Source organism: Ruditapes philippinarum, unplaced genomic scaffold, assembly GCF_026571515.1.
Source record: "Ruditapes philippinarum isolate M1 unplaced genomic scaffold, ASM2657151v2 ctg4816_1_1_1_1, whole genome shotgun sequence".
In the NCBI taxonomy this organism is placed as follows: Eukaryota; Metazoa; Mollusca; class Bivalvia; order Venerida; family Veneridae; genus Ruditapes; species Ruditapes philippinarum.
Window position 1 is genome coordinate 72,717 of NW_026851957.1, and position 27,486 is coordinate 100,202.

At 33.0% G+C, this 27,486-nt stretch overlaps 1 protein-coding gene across 2 annotated transcripts; it reads right to left on the minus strand.

Moving 5' to 3' along the window:
* Positions 1 to 1,490: 1,490 nt before the first annotated feature.
* On the minus strand, positions 1,491 to 27,139 carry LOC132744102 (BTB/POZ domain-containing protein KCTD3-like). 2 transcript variants are annotated; one of them, XM_060732720.1, is made up of 19 exons: positions 27,011 to 27,139; positions 22,099 to 22,152; positions 21,566 to 21,611; positions 18,600 to 18,673; positions 18,193 to 18,251; positions 17,900 to 17,980; positions 17,078 to 17,168; positions 16,328 to 16,563; positions 15,792 to 15,882; positions 15,034 to 15,227; positions 14,468 to 14,583; positions 13,413 to 13,500; positions 12,762 to 12,878; positions 7,270 to 7,440; positions 6,566 to 6,721; positions 6,108 to 6,204; positions 5,332 to 5,540; positions 4,409 to 4,638; positions 1,491 to 1,825 (listed from the first exon to the last, which is right to left on the minus strand). In XM_060732720.1, exons 1-19 carry the CDS (start codon positions 27,049 to 27,051, stop codon positions 1,772 to 1,774), a joined length of 2,205 nt encoding a protein of 734 aa, XP_060588703.1. In that variant the 5' UTR covers positions 27,052 to 27,139; the 3' UTR covers positions 1,491 to 1,771. The 2 variants fall into 2 exon arrangements, with proteins under 2 accessions (XP_060588703.1, XP_060588710.1); XM_060732727.1 differs by having other exon boundaries at positions 4,372 to 4,638.
* Positions 27,140 to 27,486: the final 347 nt, after the last annotated feature.

Below are 27,486 nucleotides of genomic sequence, written 5' to 3' on the forward strand. Positions count from 1 at the left end.
CAAGCATTCTGACCAAGTCTCAAGACAGGTGAGTCAAAAATGTGACCACTACAGTGTTAACAAGGATTATCCATATTTGAGCAGTGCGACCTAGTTTTTTTACCCAGGTGACACATATTCAAACTTGACCTAGAAATCATTAAAACAAACTTTCAGACCAATTTCCAGGATACTTGGATCAAAACAGTAGCAACTAGAGTGTTAACAAATTTTTTCTATTTTTAGCTCCGGTGACCTAGTTTCACATGCGATTTCGAACTCATCCAAGCAATTACCTAGACAAGCATCCTGACCAAGTTTGATGATAATTGAGTCGAAAATGTGACCACTAGAATGTTAACAAGGTTTTTCCATATTAATGGGCGGTGTGACCTAGTTTTTCATCCAAGATGACCCATGTTCAATCTTGACTTAGAAATCATCAAAACAAACTTTCCGACCAATTAACAGAATATTTGGATCACAACAGTAGCCACTAGAGTGTTAACAAGATTTTTCTATTTTTAGCTCCTGTGACCTAGTTTTTCATCCGAGATGTCCCATGTTCGATTTATTCCCAGCAATGACCTAGACAAGTTTCCTGACCAAGTTTGATGACAATTGAGTCAAAATTGTGACCACTAGAGTGTTAACAAGGTTTTTGTATTTTTAGCTCCTGTGACCTAGTTTTTCATCCGAGATGACCCATGTTCAAACTCATCCAAGCAATTGACTGGACAAGCATTCTGACTAAGTTTGATGATGATTGGTTCAAAAATGTGACCACTAGAGTGTTCACAAGGTTTTTCTATTTATAGCTCCTGTGACCTACTTTTTCATCCGAGATGACCCATGTTCAAACTCATTCAAGCTATCAACTAGATAAGCATCCTGACCAAGTTTGATGATGATTGATGCAAAAATGTGACCGCTAGAGTGTTAACAAGGTTTTTCTATTTATAGCTCTGGTGACCTAGTTTTTCATCCGAGATGACCCATATTCTAACTCATCCGAGCTATTATCTAAACAAGCATCCTGACAAAGTTTGATGATGATTGGGTCAAAAATGTGACCACTAGAGTGTTCACAAGGTTTTTCTATTTATAGCTCCTGTGACCTAGTTTTTCATCAGAGATGACCAATGTTGGAACTCATCCAAGCAATTGACTAGACAAGCATTCTGACCAAGTTTGATGATGATCGGTTCAAAAATGTGACCACTAGAGTGTTCACAAGGTTTTTCTATTTATAGCTCCTGTGACCTACTTTTCATCCGAGATGACCCATGTTCGAACTCATCCGAGCTATCACCTAGACAAACATCCTGACCAAGTTTGATGATGATTGGGTCAAAAATGTGACCTCTAGAGTGTTCACAAGGTTTTTCTATTTTTAGCTCTTGTGACCTAGTTTTTCATCCGAGATGACTCATATTCGAACTCATCCGACGTACGACGGACATTCACCGATCCTAAAAGCTCACCCTGAGCAAGCTCAGGTGAGCTAAAAATACATACATTATGTAATGTTTTAAGTGATATACATACTGCAAAAGCCTACATTTTAACACGTTGCTATGATGTTGAAAAAAGCAGTATTACATTAGTGTTATATCAAAAATTATTTAAGTGCTTTATAAAGTATGGTATATCCATTAAAGTATAGTTTATATTCCCTAAAATGGCACGATTCACAAGGTAACTGCTCTTGTCAAACGAACAAAACATCCTTCTGTCAGATCCAGTATTATATTGGCAGAATTCAAAGTTCAAAGGGAGACAACTCTTCTGATCACACCCAGTAGCTATTACTTCTGTTATGTCTGTATCTTTCACCAGGTCCAAACTGTAAACATTACATGTAAAAGTTATGTAAACAGAAGGTTTCTATTACTAGTATACTACAATTATATATCTGAAATATAATGATAATCATGTAATAGCAACATGTAATAATTATGTACATTTATATGGAAAACCTACATCAAAAATTAAAATCAACTAATCATAAAATGTAATAGTAATTATACTGACCAAAACACTGTATTCACTACATATAATAGTAATTTAATTCCCATATTACATATATAATCAATAATCCAAATATGTAATAGTAATATTTATGACCTATTACTGTTAATTGCAACATAGATTAGTAAAATTAATGACAGATCTACAGCTAATTAAATGTCAGATAAAAAAATACTAACCAATTAATACTTTCATAGTTATTTAAATGACCTACATGTACAGTTTTGAACTTATTCAACAGACTATATGCTTTACATATGTATACTTTAAAGTATGGATGGCAACGAATACCAAAATCAATACTCGAGTACTCGGTCATTTTTCCGATCGAGTACTCGGTTACTCGGATGATTTTTAATGATCTTTAAAGTTTTATCACACAATCAATATCAACACCGTCTGTATGCTACTTTCGTTTTCTATTTTAATTAATAGAATTCGTAACTATAAATAGGACTGCAAGAAATATATAAACATAAGAAATGTCAATGACAGCATTTCTTATATACCTATAAATTTTCTCCCTAAAATACAGGATGAACGCAAATACGCTTCAATTAACGGATAGAAATTGACAAATACGGTACCATATATGGAAGTGCCGGACTATTTTTGGCAATGGTTCCGATCTTAGCTTTGTATAAACGTAGCATTTAAAACAGAAACCAAAATTATAAAAGGGGTGGCGGGTTTTGCAAAAATTACGTATTCATCCGTCAGTCATAAATTTACTTCTTGACAGCTACATTTCATTTTCTGAAATTTCTTATAGTGTAGTATAATGAAAATCGTTTATAATTCAAACAAAAAGGTATATAATAAAAAGAAAATTATGTTGTAGAAGCTTTCTGAGCCTATGCATTTTTCTACTCGCAATGTTGGAAAATTGATATTACGCTCGACATTCGGTCTCGCGTGATATCAATTTTTCCACCGCTGCTCGTAGCACAACATAATATTCCGTATATATTTACGTTTTTATAATTAACAAGTTTCGGCTACAAACTGTCATATATTTAAAGGCGATTAAATATCATAAGAGGCCGAATGACGTAAACGACACAGGACTGTGTTCAATCCCATACGCGTGTCAAACTGCTGATCGTCTCGTTAAATTTACGATATCATTTTCACACCTCTGCAAGGATGTTTTGATTGCATTTAACAAGTATTTATATAGATACGTGTACATTTCCGAATTTCTGAACTAATCTTTCTAAATCGCAAAAAAGTAGAAATTAAATATTTTTTTCCGAGTAATCGATTATCAATTTTTTTAACCGATATTCGGACGTTCGATCGAGTACTCGGTTAACCGGTTACTCGTTGCCATCCCTACTTTAAAGGCACATCTTCAATTTTAGTATTTAATATCAAAATTCCTAAATCTCTAGTGTTAAAAAAGAAGTTCTAGTTTCAAAGCAGGACAGGGCAATTAGAAAACTCAAGCATGACATAGGTTGAAAACAGACATTCTGACATTTAAAAAACATGTGTCAACTGATTAATGCACAGAATGTGAAAAGTTTTAGATCAAGATGAACTATAAAACAAGACAAAATTTGAATGTTAAATATTAGTTGAAAGCACTTTAATTATTTGGCTTTATGTATAATGCACAAAGGGTTAAATGCTGAACAATCAAATAATTTACTGTGTTATTCATTTTTATTACACATAAAACAAGAACAAAATAAAATTGATTAGGATTTTTTTTTTTGTTTCAACATATATTTGGTGAGAAGATATTGTGAAAAGCATTTCATTTTTAAGGATCTTAATTGGAAATCTCTTGCTTCTCCAATAAATAATGTGGAGAATTTAAAACTTATTCCAAAAAAATATTCTCCTTTGTTGTTATATGATAAATATGAAATTCAATCAAAAGAAATGATTTTACAAAAGTAATTTAGAGAGAAAGATGCTCCAACCCTTAACTTGCTTGAACCAAAAGTGATCAGCCTTTGCCATTAGTATAAAGCCAGGCCAGCCTGCACATCTGTATAGTTGCCAGCCCGCATAGCTCAATCGGTTAGAGCATGATGACTTGTAATCTCAACATTGTGGGTTCGTTTCCCGGGCTGGCCAACTAAAATTACTAGTCTAATACTCTTCTGGAGGACTCGCCATATGGGCAACCGTTGGCAAGTATAAATAAACGCAAATACACACAAAGCTGTGTAGTCTGACCAAGCTCTATACTGTTTGAAGTTCAATTTTTGAATACTAATATCTAGATCCCTAAATCTTTAAATGGACTGTTCCAAATTCAAAGCTTGGCTAATCCATTACACAAATTAAGCATGTTAAGAGTTAGCTGAACAGTTTTTTACAATACATCTCACAACAAGCAGAAATCACCTGTATAACAAGAGAGCATGCATCATAAACTGGTGACCTGAGACTTCTCGATCCCGCCAGCGGCACCTTGTTCCTCTAAATGCTCTATGTTTGGCACTGAAATCCCATGTACCAAGTCTAGACACGGTCTTTGGATACTTCCTCCAATAATAGAAGGGGAGGGGCTTATACATGGGGTGGAGTTTTGTGATTGGCATATGTCACACTGGTCTAACAATTTCACCAGTTCCTTAGGTGTCGGTCCACCAAGATTTTGTTCTGTTGTTGCTGAAAAACATGAACAAAATATATCAATAAGTAGGAAAATCTCCATGAATTTTTTTTTCAAGAAAAACTTTCCATTTTGTTGATGAGGAAAGTAGTTAAATTTATTTCAACATTGAAAAGTTTCATTACTTGAGGTGGGGAGCAGGTTTAAGTCACATTAAACCTTATAAAGTCATAGGCCGGCTTTCTTGCTATATCAGATTAGGAATGCCTAAGATGTTTTTCTGTGCAATATATCAAACATACACTGGTACCGGAGCAGAACCATTGACTTCTGTTGCTTATCAAGTTATCATCCTCACATTAAAAAAATCATTGTGGGATATGAATAAACAGCCATGAGCGTAAATATTTTCAAAGTAAAACAAATTATTTTTTAAGCCATGGAAGGGTTTCCTCATCAAACTTCAAGAACCCTATTTCAAAATACTTTCTATGGCTACAATAAAGTCTTTGTGCTGATAAAAAGCAACTCAATGAATCAGTTGAGGTGGTGGCTAAACTGAGATCTGGTGAATTCAATGTGGCTTACTGACGTGATCCGGACTGAAAACTACCAACACCACCAGCATCAGTTGAGGTAAACAATTTATTTTTTTTAAATGTTACCAGCCATACATCTATTTTGCTTCTACATGCAAGAATGTCCATTTATTTTACAAATATTTTAAGATAATTAGTTTTTTTACTTACAAGGTTTTATTGGCCCAACTTGTTTACTCTCTTCAACAGGGCTCATCAGATCTAGGGCTGTTGTAAGGTCCCACATCTGTATACCACCGTTAGTGTGACCTGTAAAGAGGAACCTACGAGGGCGTGAGCCCATTCTACTTGAGCCCTCACACTCATGGACTCGGAATGCACTAATCGTTGTACCATCTACTGACTTAATCACACAAACTCTGCAAATATAATTGGACATAATCATTATTACAAAGACAAAGAAAAGTATGAGAGTATTAAATGAATCATTCATTTGTGATAAGTTAATCAATACCTGTAATTATCACTTTTAAGTCATTTTTTTCTGTATTTTTAGATAAAATTATGTGAAACACATGCTTAACAACCAATATTAAACCCAAATAATGTTGTTTTATATGTAATTATCAAAATTGTGAACAAATCAAAAGTTAAGGATGCCATATACAAACTTTTCTCAAACAAGAGTTTAATCATATACAACAAGAGCTGTCAGTAAGACAGGTTCCACTATTCTTGGTGCTTGACAGTAAGAAAAGGGGCATAACTCTGGCAAAAGGTAACTAAGTATTATGTACCTGTCCCTATCATGTTAGATTATCACATTATCAAGTGTGTGAATTTTCAACTTATTCCCTTCAGTGGTTCTGGAGATACCAATTTGCATGCAAAAACTTAACTTGAAGTGTGACGCTAACACCTGGGTGAGTACAATAGCTCTCCCAATCTTTGATTAGTCAAGCATAAAAACTAGTTCTAGAACTTACCTCCTGCCAGATGATGATAAGCGTATGAAGAGCTGATCAGTCTCTGGAACTACTTTCTGCACAAAAACTTGTTGATCATCTTGCTCTCCAAATGGACCTGGAATATAAGTATTTATAAATTAGACAAAGGATAAAAATAAAACAAAAGAGACATAAGATATGTACAGTATATACACAATCAAAACTCACACATGAAATTATATTTTAATTTTTAAACTACAAGCTCTAGTTCTAAGTATTTTGAAAAAGTAAAATACTGCTTTGCATACACAATGATATGATCCTTAATAAACCTGAGGCCACAGCTATTCTATTATATTAAAGAGTATCAGAATTTCTAACATAAATTTAAATTTACATCATAAAACCATACAACTGCCAGGGTACAATTCAAACAAAATATAACGCTTTGATTTATAAAACAATATCATAATTATTTGTAAATATTATATACTTACCAAAATCATTTCCAGCCATGTAGCTCTGATTTGGATCATAGTCCTCCAGTGATATCACTTTAAACGAAGCTAAAGGTGTGGAGCCCGGCTGTGTTGAGATCATTCCACGGAATCGTGTCACACTCCATGTACGTACGTGATTGTACTCAGAACATACTGCAAATATAATAATAGCTTTAGAAAAATACACATCAGTAAATATTAAAATCAACATAAGCAAAAAAGTCAAGAAATAACGAATTAGAGATAAGATGGAAATTAACCAAAATCTACGATTCTTGGATGATTAATTGGTTTTAACAATATTTTTGGAAAGTAAAAAAGGATAGATGAAACATTCTGACACAAATTATTGACGATGGTTATGTCTTTATTAATGGTGAATACAATTTTACCTTCTGTTTCTATTTATACAGATAACGAATGTATCAATTGTACATTTACAAAGATATCAAGAAATGTCAATATTATTTTGCACTAGGGTAAAAAAATTAGCCATTCATCAGGCATAGCTGATGCAGACCAACTCTTACAAACGCATATATCATTAAGCATTAGATATATTACAACTGATTTTAGATCTTGCAATTTTGATAAGGCAGTTTTCCTTTGGAATTTTGTTAAATCACTTTTCAATATTACAAAAACAATGTCCAGACAAAAGTTTTTCATTATTTTATTTATAAGATTAAGCAAATCCTTACCTGACACAAGGTGTTTTTCTGACAGCATGACTTTAGTTACAGGACTTCGATGGACAGTGAATGTTTGAAACAGCTGAGGACCGTGCCCGACAGTCTCTGGGTGCTGCACTATGACCCGTACTGTGCCAGAACTCGTGCCATATGCAATTTCTATCCAGTTACCACTCACACCTGAAAACATTCAGCCATATTCATAATTTTTTCTTTACAAAAGAAAGAGTTGCATTCGAATAAATTACAATAGTTTAAAACCTAATTGAGGTTTATTTGAAATTTAAGGGGAAAAAACACGAGTTAAAGAATAAATTACACATGAGTAAAATCTAAATCTCTATGAGCATTAATAGGGAAGGCCTGTATTGCAGTTTCCTTTCATCCTTTATCATCTAATAACATGATAATAATAAATTGCTTTAAAGCATAAATTCTAAACCTAAATCCTGATTGAAGGAAGGTAATAAACAATAAACACAAATAATATTCAGGTAAATGATAATAATAATTTAATATTTAACAAGTTCTTTTTAACATAAACAAACATCAATTTAACTTGCACATTTAATGATAATTCTGTAATTCAAACATACCAACTTTTTATCAATCTGGTCATATATCTAAGATGTGATCTTATACTTGTGAGATAAGTAATTCATTATTGCTACTAGCAATCAAAGACTTAAAAAGACATTATGCTCATTTTTCCATTATCAAGTTTAGCTGAACTGACTTTATATTTCAAAAGATTGACTGTAATTATGGTGATTGACCAACAGTTGATATTGGAAAATGTTAAGGATAAAATATAAATCTGCCTAAACTGTAAAAATGACTGCCCCTATCTTTTAAAAATTGAGTATTATATGTTATTTCAAATGGATATTTATCAAAATTTCTTTGGGCCTTGTTAGTTTTTTAAATTTTATCCTTCATACAAATTTAAATATAAAATTTAAAGTGGCATTATGCCCATCTATATACTGAGTGAACATGTGGATATATAAATAAGTTTTCATTTTGCAACAATTCCTTTTGATTTAATAAACAATAAATTATGCACGGATCCTAGGGAATTTTCTGTAAATATCCATTAGAATTTACTTGTACCTTTCAGTTTATAAAAAGAGTGGGGCAGTTTTTTTATATTTAATTTTATAATTTTATCCAAAACATTTTCAAATATCACCTGTTGGTCAAACACCATTTCAACAGTCAAACTTTTGAAATATAAAGTCAATTCAGCTCAACTTGACTATGAAAATATGTGCATAATGTCACTTTAAAGGAATAATGGCAAAATGTAAACTTATTTTGACTTTTATCTGTTTACTGACTTCATAACCTTGGATGGGTATAATGTTACGTTAAACTAATTAACCCTTAACCTGCTGAACATGTGTAATGTCCTTGCTCAGCTTCCATTATAGGAACTGCCCATTATCAATTTTGGGGATACTAAGATAAAAGTATAAATGAGCCGCGTCATGACAAAACCAACATAATGGGTTTGCGACCAGCATGGATCCAGACCAGCCTGCGCATCCGCGCAGTCTGATCAGGATCCATGATGTTCGCTTACAAAGTCTATAACAAGTAGAGAAACTGATAGCGAACAGCATGGGTCCTGATCAGACTGCGCAGATGCGCAGGCTGGTCTGGATCCATGCTGGTCGCAAACCCATTATGTTGGTTTTGTCGTGACACGGCTCAAATTTATTCAGCAAACAGTATACAGCCTGGTTCTACTTTAAGAATGTGCAGGCTGGCCGGGCTCTATACTGGTGGCAAAGACTAACCCATTTTTAGTTGGTATTGGTTAATGAATATCAATTCTAAAATATTTATAGGAATGTTTTATTCAAATTCTTCAGTAAAATCCCATAGAAATCATAAAATAAACAAGCACAACTGCTAAATATTGTATACCCCTGCCATTCAAAGATCTCTTATCACCTAATATAAACCAAGAAAAGAAGTATTTACTCTTTTGAAAATTTAAACCAGCACAGCAATTATATGTATAACAAGAGCCACCGCCGGGCGGGGGCAACGCTCGACTTTTTACTTTTTCTAAACGCAAACATAGAAAGGTTTGAACATATCTTAACGTTTCCTTTTTATAAATTTAGTTGGTCTGTCTTGTCACATTAGTTTTGTTTATATATTTTGTATATATATATGAATAGAAACATTACGCAATTTCTAAAAATAGCAACATTACGCAATTTCTAAAAATAGCAACATGACGCAATTTCTAAAATAGAAACAATGACGCAATTTCTAAAAATAGAAACAATGACGCAATTTCAAAAAAAAGAAACAATGACACAATTTCTAAAAATAGAAACAATGACGCAATTTCTAAAAATAGAAACAATGACGCAATTTCTAAAAATAGCAACAATGACGCAATTTCTAAAAATAGAAACAATGATGCAATTTCTAAAAATAGCAACAAGGACGCAATTTCAAAAAATAGAAACAATGACGCAATTTCTAAAAATAGAAACAATGAAGCAATTTCTATAAATATCACCAATGACGCAATTTCTATAAATAGCACCAATGACGCAATTTCTAAAAATAGAAACAACGACGCAATTTCTATAAATAGCAACAATGACGCAATTCCTAAAAATAGAAACAATGACGCAATTTCTAAAAATAGCACCAATGACGCAATTTCTATAAATAGCAACAATGACGCAATTTCTATAAATAGCAACAATGACGCAATTTCTAAAATTAGCAACAATGACGCAATTTCTAAAAATAGCAACAATGACGACGCAATTTCTAAAAATAGAAACAATGACGCAATTTCTAAAAATAGAAACAATGACACAATTTCTAAAAATAGCAACAATGACACAATTTCTTAAAATAGCAACAATGACGCAATTTCTAAAAATAGAAACAATGACGCAATTCTATTAATAGAAACAATGACGCAATTCTTGTTGTTGTTGTTGTTGTTGTAAATATATATACCGTAATAATTCTATTTAGAGCCCATCCTCTAATAGACGCCCACCCCCCATATTTTGGACAAAAAACGGCCATTTTTCAGCCCAAAGTTGAAAAATTAACTGCCCCTTTTAAACGCCCATCCCCCGATTTGAGTACAATTGAGCTTACCTTTACAATTCAAGTTTCCTTATTTCCGTTTTCATGTAGGAACAAACTTTCCGTAAAGTTTATATGTACATGGTATTTCAATGCCACCACCTTTTACAAAAGTTCCTTTTGATGACGAACGCGGTTCTCCAAGTATTTCGGCACTGATTTCTACAATAAGTCCATCTATGAATCAATTTTGTAAGAGGCTTTCCCTCCGTATATTCCAACAAGAGATCCATTATTTTTTTACGATAATTGCGCTATCACTATGTTCATTTTCTGGTTCCAAAATTACATGAAGTACATAGTTCCGACTGGGCATGTATATTTGTAAACGTGAATATCCCTTAATAACAGATTTTATAGACACAAGCATAGGTGTTGTCATAAATTCAATGTGTTTTTATGTATAAAATATATATACATGTATAAAAAATAACCATTCCGAGACTCACGCGCCTATTTCATTACGTCAGCAAGGTCAATGTGCGTGGTTCAATGTATTGGGGCCCAACATGGGAGATTAGTTCTGATTAAAATTATTTTGAACAATAGACGATTGTCTTTTTATATCAAAATCCCGCATCAATCCCTTTAAGAACATATATGCTTGTGTGTCAGTAAAATCGACAGAAGCTATTCTTACTTTTTTTTTAACAATTATATTGGCGGGTAAAAAATGCATATGATCGCGGACTCGAAATATTCCATTGACTTTTTTGAATTGTATAGAACATCCCAGATTACAGAGTTTATTGGTAACCTTACATAAATAAATTTCGTTGGGAAAAATCAATAATATTTTTGCAGTAAAAAATGCGTGAGGCTCATTTTTATTCCCGTGCTCGGATACCGGACTCTACATGCACGGTATTAAAGTGCGGAAAGAACAGACTTTAGCCGGTACGTTACGATACCGAAATCGACTTTAGCGTTGTCTGCAATTATAAATCAAACTTCCGCTCTATCTTCGGATTCGATTTCTTCTTATAGTTATGAAGGGCGAGTGTGGATTTATAAAGCCTTGCCTTAGAAAACTAGTTTGTCTTATGAAGATGCGTCTCTCCAATTAACGCCCATCCCCAACTTTCGAAAAGTCTATGATTCTAATTAAAGCCGGGCCTAAATAGAATTATTACGGTATACACACACCAATAAATATTATAATTATGGTCATTTAATGCACAAATTTGAGAAAATTAGTAATTTAACCTTCAAGGTCAAGGTCATTAAAGAGCACAAAAAGCAAATTTGGGTTTTGATAAACAACGGGGTCTGGTCCTTAAGAATGTTCTGTTTATAATATGGAAGTTTGATCCCCCTTCAATAATAGCCAAAGTTTAGCCAGTTCAGGTTACCGCCAAAAACAATGATCAAACTTCAATAATTTTTTTTTTTAGACCTTTTCAAAGACAATGTCATTATTGAGTGATGGTCAAGGTTCTTTCGGTGATATTTTTAACAGTTATCTTTGAAGATTATTATGTTTTCAAGTTTTCAAGACAATCCATTCAAAAAATAACAAAGTTACAGCCAATAAATAGCCAAAAAAATGAAAAATTTCAATAATTTGACCTTCACAGTCAAGGTCATTTATGAGTGAAGGTCAAGTCTGTCTAGTTATTTTTAAGGAATATCCCTGAAAGATAATTATGTTCAAGTTTTGAAGACAATCCATTTCAAAAATAACAAAGTTACAGCCAATAATAGCCAAAAAAATGGAAAATTTCAATAATTTGACCTTCAAAGTTAAGGTCATTTATGAGTGAAGGTCAAGGTCTGGCAAGTTATTTTTTAGGGATATCCTTGAGATTATTATGTTTCAAGTTTGAAGACAATCCATTCAAAAATAACAAAGTTACAGCCAATAACAGCATGAACAAGCAAAAATTGGACTTTTAACCTTGAAGGTCAAGGTCATTTATGGATGAAGGTCAAGGTTAGTGTGGTCTACTGAAAGGTCTTGTCCCAAGGGTTGTTGTGGCCAAGTATGAAGACAATACACCAAGAAATAAAAAAGTTATGATCCAGGTACAAGTTTGCGGACGGCAACGGCAACAGCAACGCCGACCTGACTATAACAATACCTCTACTTTTTTTTCAAAAAAAAAAAGTCGAGCTAAAAAGCATTAATTTTCCATAGAAGTAAACTAATAAATACATGTATACTAAAATTGAACAAAGAAACAAAGTAAGCAGAGTTTTATCATTTCATTATCAAGCCAAGCTGCTGTGCAGAATTAATTTTAAAAGTGCACATTTATTGTCAATTCTATTCCATTTGTATAATCATATAAAAGTTTTGCAAAAAAAACAAACAAATATATTACAAACCCTAAAAAACAAAGAAAATGTATTTAAAAAGAACAACTTACTTGTTTTAGGTGTGAGGTACACACTAAGAGCTGTAACTTTGTCCCCGGCTGGATCACGATACAATTCTGTCACTAACAAATCGTTATCCTTCATACGTAAAGGAAACTTCTGCATATCTGTTCAAATAGTAGTCAAACTTAAATATTTAACATGAAAACAGTATGCATGAAGTAAGTACAATTTCTAGATAAATCCTTCCAAGTCAAGACAGTAAAACAAAGCAAATTATAGTAAAGACTGAACCATACTTTATATTTCATACTCAAATCATATATATATTTGAGACTGAAAACATATTTTTCAGACTGGAAACATATGAGACACTGAAAACATGCATTTGAGACAGGGAACACATATTTGAGACTTTAAACAACATATTTGAGACTGAAAACACATATTTGAGACTGAAAACACATATTTGAGACTGAAAACACGACTGACAACACACATTTGAGATTGAAAAAACATATTTGAGACTAGAAACACATATTTGAGACTGAAAACATGTTAAAAACTGAAAACACATTTTAGAAAATGAAAAATAAACATATTTAAGAGCCTGAAATAACACATTTAAGACTGGAAACACGCATTCAAGACTGTTTAATATAAGTTTCTACTACACATTAAATTTCACAAATCCTACTCACCAATATAATAGACAGAACCATTTTCACAACCAAGAAGTAAGAAAGATCCAGCTTTATCATAGCTTGTAATAGCCACAACATCTTGAATCTGAAAATATACATACAATACATTAAATCTTAAAATAAAAAGCTTCTATATTCTCTATATGACATCTTATCTGTTTGTTACTGTTACTGTTTAGAATTGAACGGGGTTTTAGATCACATCAACACTGAAGATCAGTTGGCAACTTTTCACCTGTACTGGTGGAAGACAGCTTAAGGTGCCCCCTTCTTAATCATTTCAGATACTAGCAATTGCATGACTAGATCCAACAACCTACCATTACCTTATTGTGTAGCTTCCACACATGAAAGGGAGGGAATTAAACAACAAGCAATATCAGTGATCCAAACTCACTACTAATATCAGATATGGTAATTTTGCAGCTTCACTGGTGAAGGAAAGCTAAATGAACTTCTATTATCATTCTGTTAAGCATACACCTTCTGACTAACTACAAACTAGCTGAAGATTTCCTTACAAGAAATAGAAAAACATTCTAAAATCCTAGCATGATTCAAACAGTTGTAAAATGAAATTTATTTCAAGTCATCTTAACATAAGGTGATTGAGACAATGATAATTTCATGCAGTTTACTCTTTGATGGTTCAGGTGGAAAAATGAAAGGGCTACTAGAATTAGAAGAGCTCTTCCAGACTGTTTGATTGGTCGCCTTATATTTTGTGAAGCTCTTCTATCTATTCCACCTGAAGACTTTGAAGAGGTAAAAGTAACACAATCAAACAGCATAGCTAACAAGGCTTGCGGGTAAAATAAAACATTTTAATACTGCGGTTGTTTACACATTTACTTTCTTCTGATGACAAAAATAAATATTTTATCACAAATCAAGCAAAAGGTCATTTATTATTAAAATCGAAAAATCTGACTGGATGCCAATTTAAAATGACTGCCGAACATTTGATTAAACCTCTTTTCACAGGTGTTCTAACTTGCAAATTCTCTTCCCAGAAGAGACCAAACGAACCAGCCTTCTCATATTTTACATACCTGCCAATTATGTGTCATGGAGTGCCAGACTCCAACCTTTCCAAGTTTACTGAGAGCAACAAGCTGACTGCCTATAAAGAACAGGGAATCAACTGACACATTCAAGTTGAACACACCTGAAATATACAACAAAATAAAGGGAATGAAAAACAGTCATGTGAACCCTTTTGGGCAAACAGTTGCATATCATCACATAAAAACTTTTGAAATATTTAGCTTTAGTTTAAATCAAACACACTGGTACTATACTAAGTTAAGCTGGATTTTTGAAACAACTTTCATTTAATATGAATTACTTTCCATTCCGCTAACTGGATTAACCAAATAAGTGACATATAAGGAAACTTGGTTGTGACTTCAGAGGGGCTCAATCCCATTATCGTAAAGGTCACAATAATTAGTCAATTAGATACCTCAATTAATTTTTGTCAATGCATCCCCTTCCAATGATTTTTGCCACATGCAATCTCTCAACCTGATTTAACGTATAAAATTTCTTTTTATCATTGTACTCAAAAGACTTTTTCTAACTATAATCTTTATAAAGGAAGACTTATATCGCATACCAATTTCTCGGCTTTCGCCATCACCGTCGGATATTGACCAGAGCCTGACAAGACTAGCAGAAGATGCGGCAACCATTTTGTTTGTATTATCCTGATTGGCTGACAGGACTTTAGCATTGATAGCTATACGTTCAATAGGTATATCCAGGTAGGAACTTGTCCAGATCAGATGCCAGCCAGTAGAATCTTTCATCCTATAAGGATAAAATAATTGCGATATCAACAAATGATTTACTTTACACGATTTATGTATAAAAAAACAAAAACAAAAAAAAACAGCATCATTTAATTATGCCTAAAGTCCAGGTTTAAAGTAGCACTGGTAATATTTAGGTCATATACATTGTAGTAATATGCTATAACTTTGCTGTAACTTTCTAGCTTTAAAGTGGTGGAAGAGCTTTAAAACACTTTTCATACATTATTTTGATGTACATGAACATCCCAGAACCATATTTTGATGTACATGAACATCCCAGAACCATATTTTGATGTACATGAATATCCCAGAACCAGATATGAAACATTGACTTTGATGGCTTCTTCATAAAATAATTAGCTCATTTTTCTCAAACTTAAGTCACAGGAGTGTAGGGCAAGTGGAAAAAGAGGTCAGTTAAACCAAACACCTCAGCCACAGACTATATAAAAATCAAATAACTTGTAAAATATCCAAAACAAATTGGTATTTAATACATGTACTGCATATTTAGGTCACAAAACAATGAGAATGATTAAAGAAGATGTTCAATATTTACCTAAAACAGCACACAAAGTGTGGGTATGCTACAGCAATCCAGTTGTGATGACCTCGCAACATGGTCACCTTTAATGGATCTGTTATATAACCTGAAACATTTTTAAATATGCAAATGTATATTTTACTTTATTTTCTTAAGTTAATAGCTATTTTCAGTTTAATTTGTATTTATTAAATCTCAGCTGGTAAGATAATTGTGAGCTAAATTGAAAATTTTAACATTTGAACCTTCAGGATTGTTTTTAGTACCAGCGTCATATAAGACGTGTCACATGTGTGGTACTAGAAGGGCTCAAACCCAAATCCCCTTGATTAAATGAAATTCAGTTACCTGTACTACAAGGCTGTTACTCCCTACACATTCAAACATACATAAAAATATCATTTAACATATGTAATTTTCACAGGCATTTTTAAGATGTCCTACGCTCTTATACATGTATGTTATATGCCAACTTAAAGAAACAATTTACAAAAAGTACTATAACAGACTGTGAAAAAATAGCTAATAGGAAAGTTTGGATACATATTTACCGGACATAGGTTGTGCATGTGCAAGTCTTGTGCTGAGTGACTCATAAGGAACAGGTCTAGATATACTCCTAGCATCTGTAGATAGAGACAACCGTGACATACTATGCGTTGATGGTGTACGGGCTATACTAGAGCCATGGTGCATCAATGCCGAAAAGTCAACGGACATCTGTCTGGCGTGTGTATGAACATCATCCTGATTGGAGTCTCCAGGTCTTGGATCAACGGAGGAATGCCTGGATAGTAACACAGGGACCAAGATTAATAGATAAACAGATTAATATAGATTCATGGGATAAAATGACACAAACGTTCATAATACATGTGCTATACCACAACTATCCAGATTTCTCAGTGAAGAAACACTTCAACTGCCCAATCAGGGCAAAAACAGGTGTTTAAGAAGATAAAATAATTATATACCTTTGGTATGTTTGCAAAAAAGGTCTTCATAATAATAATTTTCTGTCATTACACATGTATTGATTATTGATGCACATTTCATTATTGTATGCTAAAATAAGGTTTTATAAAACTCAACTAGAACTTTCAAAATATAAAAAAGGTCTTATCTTAAAGCTATCTTCACACTTTAAATGAAATATTTCACAGGTACATGTAACTAAAAGAATAAAAGATTAATACCAAAACTTTTGTCTAAAGTTTCAATAAAAAAAAACTGAATGTTTTAATTTAGCAATAAACAACAATTACAAATGCAATGAACAACAGTTACAAATAATTAAATACCTTTGTGGTGTCGCCCCTCTAATAGCATGGTGACTGTCGGTGCTAATAATAGACTGTGACCTACTTCTCATAAAATCTGGTACTGGTGGACCTGTGAAAAAAAATTATGATAAATTGATTAAGCCAATGAGTAATTTACTTCTTATAAAAATCAAAGCTGAAAAATTGCCCGAATTTCTTTTTTTTCTTAATTTAAATTATGGTTCCAATCAAATAAATCATTTTTAAATGTTTTGGATGGAATTAATGTTTTCTGTTTATCTATCATACATAATTTTTGAGCATGTCACTTAAAACCTTACGAGTCTAGTTTGTGTAATGGAAATGTCTTACAATGACGGAATGGGTTCAGTGTTAATCAAAAGAATTAAAAAGTAAAATTTCTGAATAAAAGTTATTGTTTTTAGTTTGGTTAGACTAAAAGTATTTGCAAAGTCACCTTTTTTCTACGGACTGAATATCAAAATCAAAAGAACATTTGCAATATTGTTAAGTGGCTACATGGTAAATGGTTGGACTAGTAATCTAAGGAAAGTTAGAGGGAGATGTGGGTTCAAACCCTGTCAGGGGCAAATAGTTGTTTCCTTGAACAAGAAACTTTACACCCATTGCTCAGTACTGGTTAGTTTATAAGCTTATAGCAACCTAAAATTGAACTAAAATAAATTCTGTATAAACTAAAATTGCAGCATGCACTAAAAATGTTTATAATCAACCAACATTAAACAAACAAAAATAGATCACCTCATAAGCAATGCTTTAATATAAAGCTTATATCCTTAAATGATGATTATATTACCAGAGTTATATAAAACAACTTACAAGGTGGTCCGAGATAACCATGAAAGAGAACATCCCCACATGAAGCTGCATCTAATTCCTCACACAAACACAACCTTCGAACTGTAATATGTATTCATACTGGTATATTAAATGCATATCGGACACAAATACAAACATTTCACCCATTAAAAAGAACAATATCAAAGGCAAAACCAGTATACTGACAACTATTTCGCATTCATCTTTTTCAAAAGGGTATCTTATAATCTTGCAGGAATTTTTTTACACATGTATAAAATTATGATATACCAAATAAATAATAAACGTCATACCTAAAGGTTTGATACCATAGAATTCTGCTTCATGTTTTAGTGAGCTGATATCTACATTGCTGCAATAAAAGATAAAACAAACTTGATCAAACACAGTTATTTCAAACTCAACTCTTGATCTAGGACAAAAAGCTTACATTCATCGCTTTTTTGTTTTCAAGTTTTCTCCTATTTACTTCATGGTAAACTTTATGTAAATGTTAACAATACTCGATTTTACAATCTTTTTTCACATAAAACACCATTTAAACATCTCAGCAACAACAAAAAGCCTAAAACATATTATATAATTGATATCATAAATTATGTCCATTTGGTTTAGAATATATAGATTACAGGCTCAGTTTAAAAGAAATGTGCGAAGAAAAGTATGCTGTATTTACAAAAAATTGATAGCTATAACTTACTTTAAATCAACTTCTTTTGTCCGTAGATAATTTAAAATCACAGTGAATAAGGCTGGATCTCTATCAATGAATATCTGGAAGAAAAAGCGAAAAATTATGCTTCAAATATACTTCAAAAAATATATTCCAATATAGAAAGAAGTGATACAATAAGAGGTATAAATTGTAGCTAGCTCTGAACGGGAAATTGATTATTTCATGTTTGTATCACAGACATTTTTATTTACCAGTAAGCTTAGGAAGATTTCTAGCTGTGAAAACTTTAGCCCCACCTTTACCATTCATTACTACATATAAGTCCACTGCTCACAAACAGTACCACAAACAAAACCATGTTTTTTTGTGTTAACCAGGTCAACTAGTGAGCTAGTAACAATGCTTTAATCCAGCCAGTTTAGTTATCGGACGGCCAGTCAGCCAATTTACATCAAACTGTAAACACTGGAAATGTCCATTGGAAAACAAATCTATGCTAATTTAATTCAAGTTAAACAGGGCTTACATTCAGTTCCAAAATTTGGAAGTTAGAGACTGCAAATTCTCTGATATTGAAAGTCACATTATATAGGTAAGAAGGAAAAGTATTGGCGTTTGGAAGTCACAAGCCAAAATCAAGGAGTAAATGACTCCCAAACTTCCATTAATGGCAGCCCTGGTTTACAATTACAATTTTTCTAGTCTGCATCCTGGCACTTATACATGTATGTTTTCATTATCCATCATTTTGCTAGAAAAGATCAAGCTATCATTATAATAACTAGAACTATTACTGAACGTGATTCATGCCCCCAGTGACCCACCACCTTAACTTCATTATCTTCTGCAGCCAAATTTAAACTGGAACTATATTTTATGATGTTTCAAAAGGATTGTTGTTTTCAAGTATGAAGACAATTCAGTCATTTACTTCAAAGCAATAGCCACTTTTGATACATCTTTGGGATGTTTTCTGAGTTTATAAGGGACATAATTCTGTCAAACTAACTAAATATAAGAGTTATGAAACTTGATGGAGACAGTTGCATTGTGATATTACTTTGATGTACCAAGTTTCAAGTTAATACCTCCACCGGTTTTCAAGATGGGTCAAGACAAAGTGATTCCTATAGAGCCCCCCCCCCCCTCCCCCTCCCCCCAAAGAAACTAGGTTTGGTGGCAGTGATTTTTTTTCCAATTTTCAAAACAACCTGTGGCTTTCTGAAGGAGAAAATAAAGCACCATAAATCAGAAAAGGGGGAAACCTGAAATCAAATTCCAACAACTGAAAATGGAATTTACTCACACATTTTATGAAAATAATTAATTTAAATTCAATTTAACATACATGTTACATAGCAGACGCTATCTATAGGGACAGATTTCTGTCTTCTAGCTGATGATATCAGGGCTGCAAATAACATGCGTATTTGCGTTATTACCCAATTAAAATGTCTAAAAACCCAATAGAAATAATAACTAAGGGTAAGAAAAAGTAAATGAATTCTTATTTATGCAAACTACATTTGAACTGGTGCGTAATGATGTAAATTATTACTTATTGCGTACATCAGGCAGATCATACTGTTTCATACTGTTTTAACCTTTAAATTTATTTCAGGCAGCTTGGAAATCTCCTAGGCCAATAAACCATAAAGCAAAGTAATAAGTAGCTTTTTTATAACCATACAAAACCTACAACAGTCTACAATGTAGGTCAGAAATTTTGGGTAAAATACATGAACTCATGCTTTATAACCCAAATTAGTTAGAGGGGGTAGGGTAAAAAATACAGAAGTAACTCAAAGAAAATAGAAAAAACCCAATAGATCACAAAACAAATGGTAATTACCCAATACACACAAAATGTTATCCTGTGATATTAAGTCATGGTTCTGGTAAGGAAGAGCATGAGGCATTTTAGGCGAAAATATATGCATTTTTAGGGGAAAATATACCTATTTTGGGCTAGGGGAAACAGCCTTTATCCGGCTGTAAAATACAGTGAAAACTAGAAATGTGTCCATAGGACACGGATGCCCCCACACACCACTGTTCTGTCAATCTTATGACTCTAGGTCAAATATTTTTTGGACTACATGTCCCACAAGTTGAAAACTCAAAATCAACAAAGGGCCATAATTCTGTTAAATTTGGTCGCAGCAAAAATTCCTTCCTTTACTACCATCTACACATTAAGGTTGTTAATCCCTGGAAGTTTAAGCAAAATCTGCCATCCGGTTTAAGAGAAGTTGCGTTCACAAAATTTCTACATAGTATATAGTGAAAAAATCAACAAAGGGCCATAATTCTGTAAAATTTGGTCGCAGCAAAAATTCCTTCCTTTACTACCATCTACACATTAAGGTTGTTAATCCCTGGAAGTTTAAGCAAAATCTGCCATCCGGTTTAAGAGAAGTTGCGTTCACAAAATTTCTACATAGTATATAGTGAAAAAAACAACAAAGGGCCATAATTCTGTAAAATTTGGTTGCAGCAAAAATTCCTTCCTTTACTACCATCTACACCTTAAGGTTGTTCATCCCTGTAAGTTTAAGCAAAATCTGCCATCCGGTTTAAGAGGAGTTGCGTTCACAAAATTTCTACATAGTATCTAGGGAAAAAATCAACAAAGGGCCATAATTCTGTTAAATTTGGTCACAGCGAAAATTCCTTCCTTTACTACCATCTACACATTAAGGTTGTTCATCCCTGTAAGTTTAAGCAAAATCTGCCATCCGGTTTTAGAGGAGTTGCGTTCACAAGATTTCGGGACGTACGGACGGACGGACTGACGGACTGACGTATTGACGGACTGACGGATGGACGGACGGACGGACGGACAAGTGCAACGCTATATGCTCCCACATTGTGGGGGCATAAAAATCACTGGGTGGAGGTATAATAAATACAAGTCATACATTATAAATGTGACAGGTATATTTATTGCTCTCTTATATGAAAAAAAAAAAAAAAAAGAAAATACTTACTGCTCCATTATCATCTTTTAAGGAAGAAATTCTTCCACTTAGTAAACTGAAAATAATAGAAAAATATACAAAACAACAAATTGAAACATTTTGTAAGCATATCATAAGTCATTTATATGTAATTTAATATGTAAATAAAAAGATTATACATGTAGTTAAAATAATGTTTTAAGTGAATTGGTCTATAATGGAAGGTCTGTAATACAGTGAATAATTACATTGAAAGTATTTATTTTCAGATATAACAACAAACCACAAAAGAACCATATAAGGAAGTTGTTGGCAATTGTGAGATACATAATCTGATATTATATGTATTTATATAGCAGATAATAGAATGTTCTAATGAGCTCCCAAAATAAGAATGCAAGCTAAAATTCAAACCATGAGGATAATTTTCATAAATCTTTGACTATGTAAAAATTGTATTATACATGAATAGCCATTTTCTTGTTTTTGTGATATAGGAATTCTAATACACATTGGTAGAAATTCAACAAATTTCTTTTTTGTAGTTGTACAATGACACATACCTTGTGAAAAACGAATCTTGAATCCATGTCAGGGTCTCTTTGGATGTTGCAAACCTGTAATGATATTTTACCATATTTAAAATAATAAGCATGCAATTCTTTAACTTTTTTTTATTTTATTTTTTTTAAATCATAATTTAAATTTTGATTTATCTCACTCAAATATTAAATTCTAAACTACTCATTATATAATTGCAAAATTTGTTTATTAAATTCAAAAATTCAAAATTAAATAACGCTCTTCCATTAATGTATATACATGTATCTTTGGACATTCTGATTTTCTTTCATACTTTCACACAAAATTACCAAACATTATCTGATAAAGCATTTAAAAAAAAATCACACCAGTTCATGAAAAAAAAAAAAGATAAAAAACATGTCTTATAACTGTAACTAGCTTGTACTTGGGTTAGCCATATGCGACTTACATGCAGCTATAAATTTTGGCTAAAATGGCTAGAAGTGGTTTCAAGCATGTTTGAAATTATAAATTTACAGTGAGAATGATAATAATGCAAGAAATAAAATCAAATTAAACTTATGCAAAATACTAAATTATATAGGACAAAAAGTACAGCCGTAAAAATGTTCCCAAAGTTTGCCCATTTTTACAAGTGGACTTTCACCATAACATTCCCATGTCAGCTGTGACATCTCCAACATTAGTAGCAAGTGGATTATTCCCAACAATTTTCTGTTTAAAAATTATAGTGTAGGCATGCATTTATAAATGACTAGTAAGTTTTTAAACATTTAACCCATTACCTCACATATACGTGAAACAACGCACTTTCGACCCCCCCCCCCCCCCTCTTTTAGGCCTCAAATAGTGAAAAAATGTCCTATTTGGGCCCCAAACACATGTTTTTGTTTGAGAAATGTTGCTAAAAAAGTGAGCACTTTTTCGGCACCACCCCCCCATCCAAAAGATACATCAGGGGGTTGCCAGAAGGGGGATGTGCCCCCTTCTGTTTGGGCGGTTTGAAGGGGGTGGTGGTAGTCCCCCTCATCGCCAAGAAAATTTTGGACTTGTGAGAGGCTAAACATGACCCCAGGTCGATCATAAGGTAACGTGTAACCAACGCTGAAAAGCCTTTGACTCTATCTCAATCCCTTGAGAAGTTGCAGCACTTTGAAATAAATACTGATGGAAAAAATCGAGGCAAAATAGTGATTTTTGGCAATTTTGAGATGTCCCCTCGTTGCCATGGTAACAGGAAATTTAAGACTGAGCATGTTGTTGCAAAGGCAATGGTCCAGTCAACATTTGTGCCAAGTTTGATTAGTATTGAAGCATTTTTCATAGTTTCATAGCAGTTTGAACTTGTAACGGGAGGCTTTTCAATGAAAACGGCCATTTTTCACAATATGCTCATGAAGGAAAGGGTTAAATGAAGTTTAAAACTGCATCAGCATGTATATTAGAACTGCCATTATACAACATGTATATTGTCATTCTTTCAAAAAAAAACAGCAATTCCAATAAAACTGTGGCAGCTTCATTTCTGTGTGTTTGTTTTTCCCCTCTTCATGGGCCCAACCACCATTCTCCTGTGAACAAATATCATTGTTTCCCAAATTTTAACTTTAATAATGCCAATGGAAAGGCAAGCTGTTTAACATCTGTCATTTTTGTTTATCAGGATGCTGTTAATAATATTGCACGCAACACTCCACCTCACAATGGTGAACATTTGTGCCAAGTTATATTGAAATCCCTCTATGCATGTAGAAGTTTTGCTCTGGACAAGCGGAAGTTTTGCTCTGGACAAGCGTTTTTCAATGACCTCTAAGTGTGACATTGACCTTTGACCTGGAGACCTAGTTCATGCGCATTGGTACCCCATGCGCATGACACTGTTTCTTATAATGGTGAACATTTGTACGAACTTCCATATGTGTGGGAGATATGCTATGGACAAAATCTCTATATTTAATTTTTATCATCTTTAGTGACCTTCACTATCATTTCTAGTGACCTTGAATATACAGTGTTCCCACTAGAATTTAAATTTGAGGGTACATGTACCCCCTAGGTCATATTTTTGGGGGTACACTTCACAGAATATGTGCCTCTAAGATTGATTCATATTTTTTCAGAACTTTTTTACAGCAGCAGTCATGTAAGATTGTTGCTTTTTGGCGTTGCTTGACACATTGTGATCGTCGCATTTCTGGTGTCTAACTAATGCTGACCGCTGGAAATTATTAGACCCAATTGTAAACGCGGATTTCAGACTTTTTTTAGTGTTTTTTCATATGTCTCGAATGTTAAACAAAACATTTTCCCGTTGTCTTTGTCAAATCTAAGCCATGAAAATTTCGGACAACCAGGAGTTCTGAAATCGTTGCAATGTTTCTTTTTGGGGGGGTTCATCACTATTTTCACTAGGGCCTGGTTCTTGATTTGCGCTAGAGGATTGAGTAAGGGTGGGCGATTTTTCGCTGGAATCGCTTTTATGAAACCATTCATTTAAATTGCGTTGCATTTTCAATAACTTTTCCTGCGATTATTTAATATTTCAGACGGCTTAATTGTATTGCCCGGATGTAGACTTGTTACTGCTTTTAATATAGAGTGTCGCGAAGCGTCGTTAATAATTATAAACCAGTCCATGAGCTAAAAATAGCACAGCTGGGAAACCAGAGTTATGACCTAAGTTATGACTGATCGGATTAAATTACGGTCTTGCAAACAATTTCAGAGATTTACGAGTAGATTATTGATTTGTGCTTCGACTTTGCGGATAATTTTTTTGCAGTTTTACTTCAATTTTTATACGTGCATGCACGCACCTAGTTGTAATTTCATGCGTGATTTTTGTAAATTATACGTGATTCACGTACATTTGTGCGTGAATGGGAACACTGATATATTAACCTTAATTACATGTTTCACAACAGCAGGCATGATAATGACCATTTGTGTTTTCATCCCTCAATAAATGATAACTAAATGGTACAAATACACATATTCCTATTTTTATCTGAACTTTGTCTCCTAACCTTGGCCTTAGGGATCCGACACTCTGCCTTACAATGGTGAACATTTGTGCCAAGTTATATTGAAACCCCTCGATGCATGTAGAAGTTTTCCTCCGGACAAGCGTTTTTCAATGACCTTGTGTGACCTTGACCTTTGATCAGAGACCTGGTTCATGTGGGTGCCGTGGTGAACATTTCTATGAAGTTTCATTAAAATTCCTCCATGGGTGTAGGAGATATGCTCTGGACAAATATTGGACACCGCCCAGCTGCCCAACCGTCCCCCGCCAGGGTGTATAAAAATCAACAGATATCCAAATATCATTAAATCATTAGTTGCAAAGCTTTGTATTGAATTTCACATGAGTAGCTGTTGTTTGTAAGTTGATAAAATAACCAAGTAGTCAGATAATGCATATAATTATGATTGCGTAAAGATAAACCTCAACTTAATTATATTATATATAATAAAGGTACATACTACACAGCACATGGTAGGGTAAAAATGAGTCCCTGTGTCAATTTCTGTCATTCTCTTGCAAGTTTTTGTTTAAGGTATATCTTAAACTCTCTGATAATTTATCAAATATTAGAATAAATTAATAATAGAAATAGGGGACAAGTAAGGGAACGAGTTGACTATGGGACGTGTTTACTCTAATTTCTCACTATGGGACGACTTGACTCTAAATCGAAAATTCTATTTAAATAGCTTATCATAGTGTACATTAAATCATTAACCCAAATTATAACTTGTGTATCCAAACGGAAAAATTAAAACAAATGGGTTAATTGGCTAATAGCAGAGTGAGTATAATAAATAGAATGACAGACTATTCTCTCCCTTACCACTTCCTCTCCCTGACGGTTCTCCCCCAAACCCTTTCCTCCCCTGACGGTTCTCTCCCTAATTTGAAATATGCAGACAGTTCTCCCCCATTTTTTTAATAAGATATCATTTTAGTTTTGACTTAATCTAATAATATTTCTTAGTGAAGATTATTAAAAGGATGTGTTTAGTGCATTTTATGTTTTATCTGAAAGTTTAACACCTTTTTTTTCGGGTATGTTAATCCTATCAACACCTTCATATTGCATATTTTGTGAGATTAAGATTATTGGACAGTGATCGATATACACAGGTCTAACAAAATACTTATCCATCAACACCTTTTGACAGCTATTTTAACGTAATCAACACCTTGATTCTTTCAATTATCTCTGACAGCAATCTTAACGCATGTGTGTATTGAACTCCCTTTTCTTCATTATACAAAAGTATAATATTTAGCATTTAAATTCATTAATCATTTTTTCTTATAAATTTTTTTTATTTATCAAAAAAAACAAAAAAACACACACACAATAATTAATTTCTAATAATCAAGAAAATTATTCATTAATTATTTTCAATGACTAAACACATTAAAATGTATACATATGATCTAATAAAAAGATTTTTTTCTAAATTATATCAATTGAATTATTGATAATAAACTTACTTATTTATTAAACATCTAAATACTTCAATAAAAAAAAATTCTATATTTTTATCAATTTATAAATACTTTACCCATTTATTTAACATCTAAACACTTCATTATTTTTTTTTCTTCTAATTTATTAATTGATAATAAACTTACCCATTTATTTAACATCTAAATACTTCAATAATAATGTATTAGTATAAAATAAAATATGGGAGGAACTGTCTGGTTATTTGCAAATATGCAGACGGTTCTCCCCCAAAATAGGGAGAGAACCGTCAGGGAGGAAACATCGAGGGAAGAACTGGAGAGGGAGAGAAAAGTCTGACTACCTAATAAATGCACTTATAAGTATCCGAAAATAAATTTATCCGTACACTTTTCACTTGGATGGTCTACGTTACTCCTTCAGTGGCACTTATTACCTCGAAACTTACCTCTTACCGCCAACATTCAGCTGAATTATATCACCTGGCATCTGCTTGAAAAAGTTTAGATTACTTAAAAGCGTTTCTTCCTGAAAAATCTAAATTTAATTATTATTACACTTTGTTGTTGTTGTACCGGAAATCAATATCAAGGTTGACTACCATCAAATGTTTTCCTTCCGTGGACGGCGCATGCTAGGATGGATTTTTTTTATTTACTATTTTTTTTTTACCAACTAAAAATATTTTCCCATGAAATATATAAAAACATAGGCTTATATATAAAGAAATTAATATCTCCTCCCGCAAAATTGTCCTTAATTCACGAATTCGAAAACCTAGTTAAACGCCGTTTTCCGGTACTTTCTGTACATAGCTCTGGGGAATTCACCCAATGGCCCCGGAGTGTAATAACGAACTCGATGTTTTCGGTCTTTTTTAAAATCAAATTGAAATAAAGTAATTATTTCTTTATAAGAAAATAA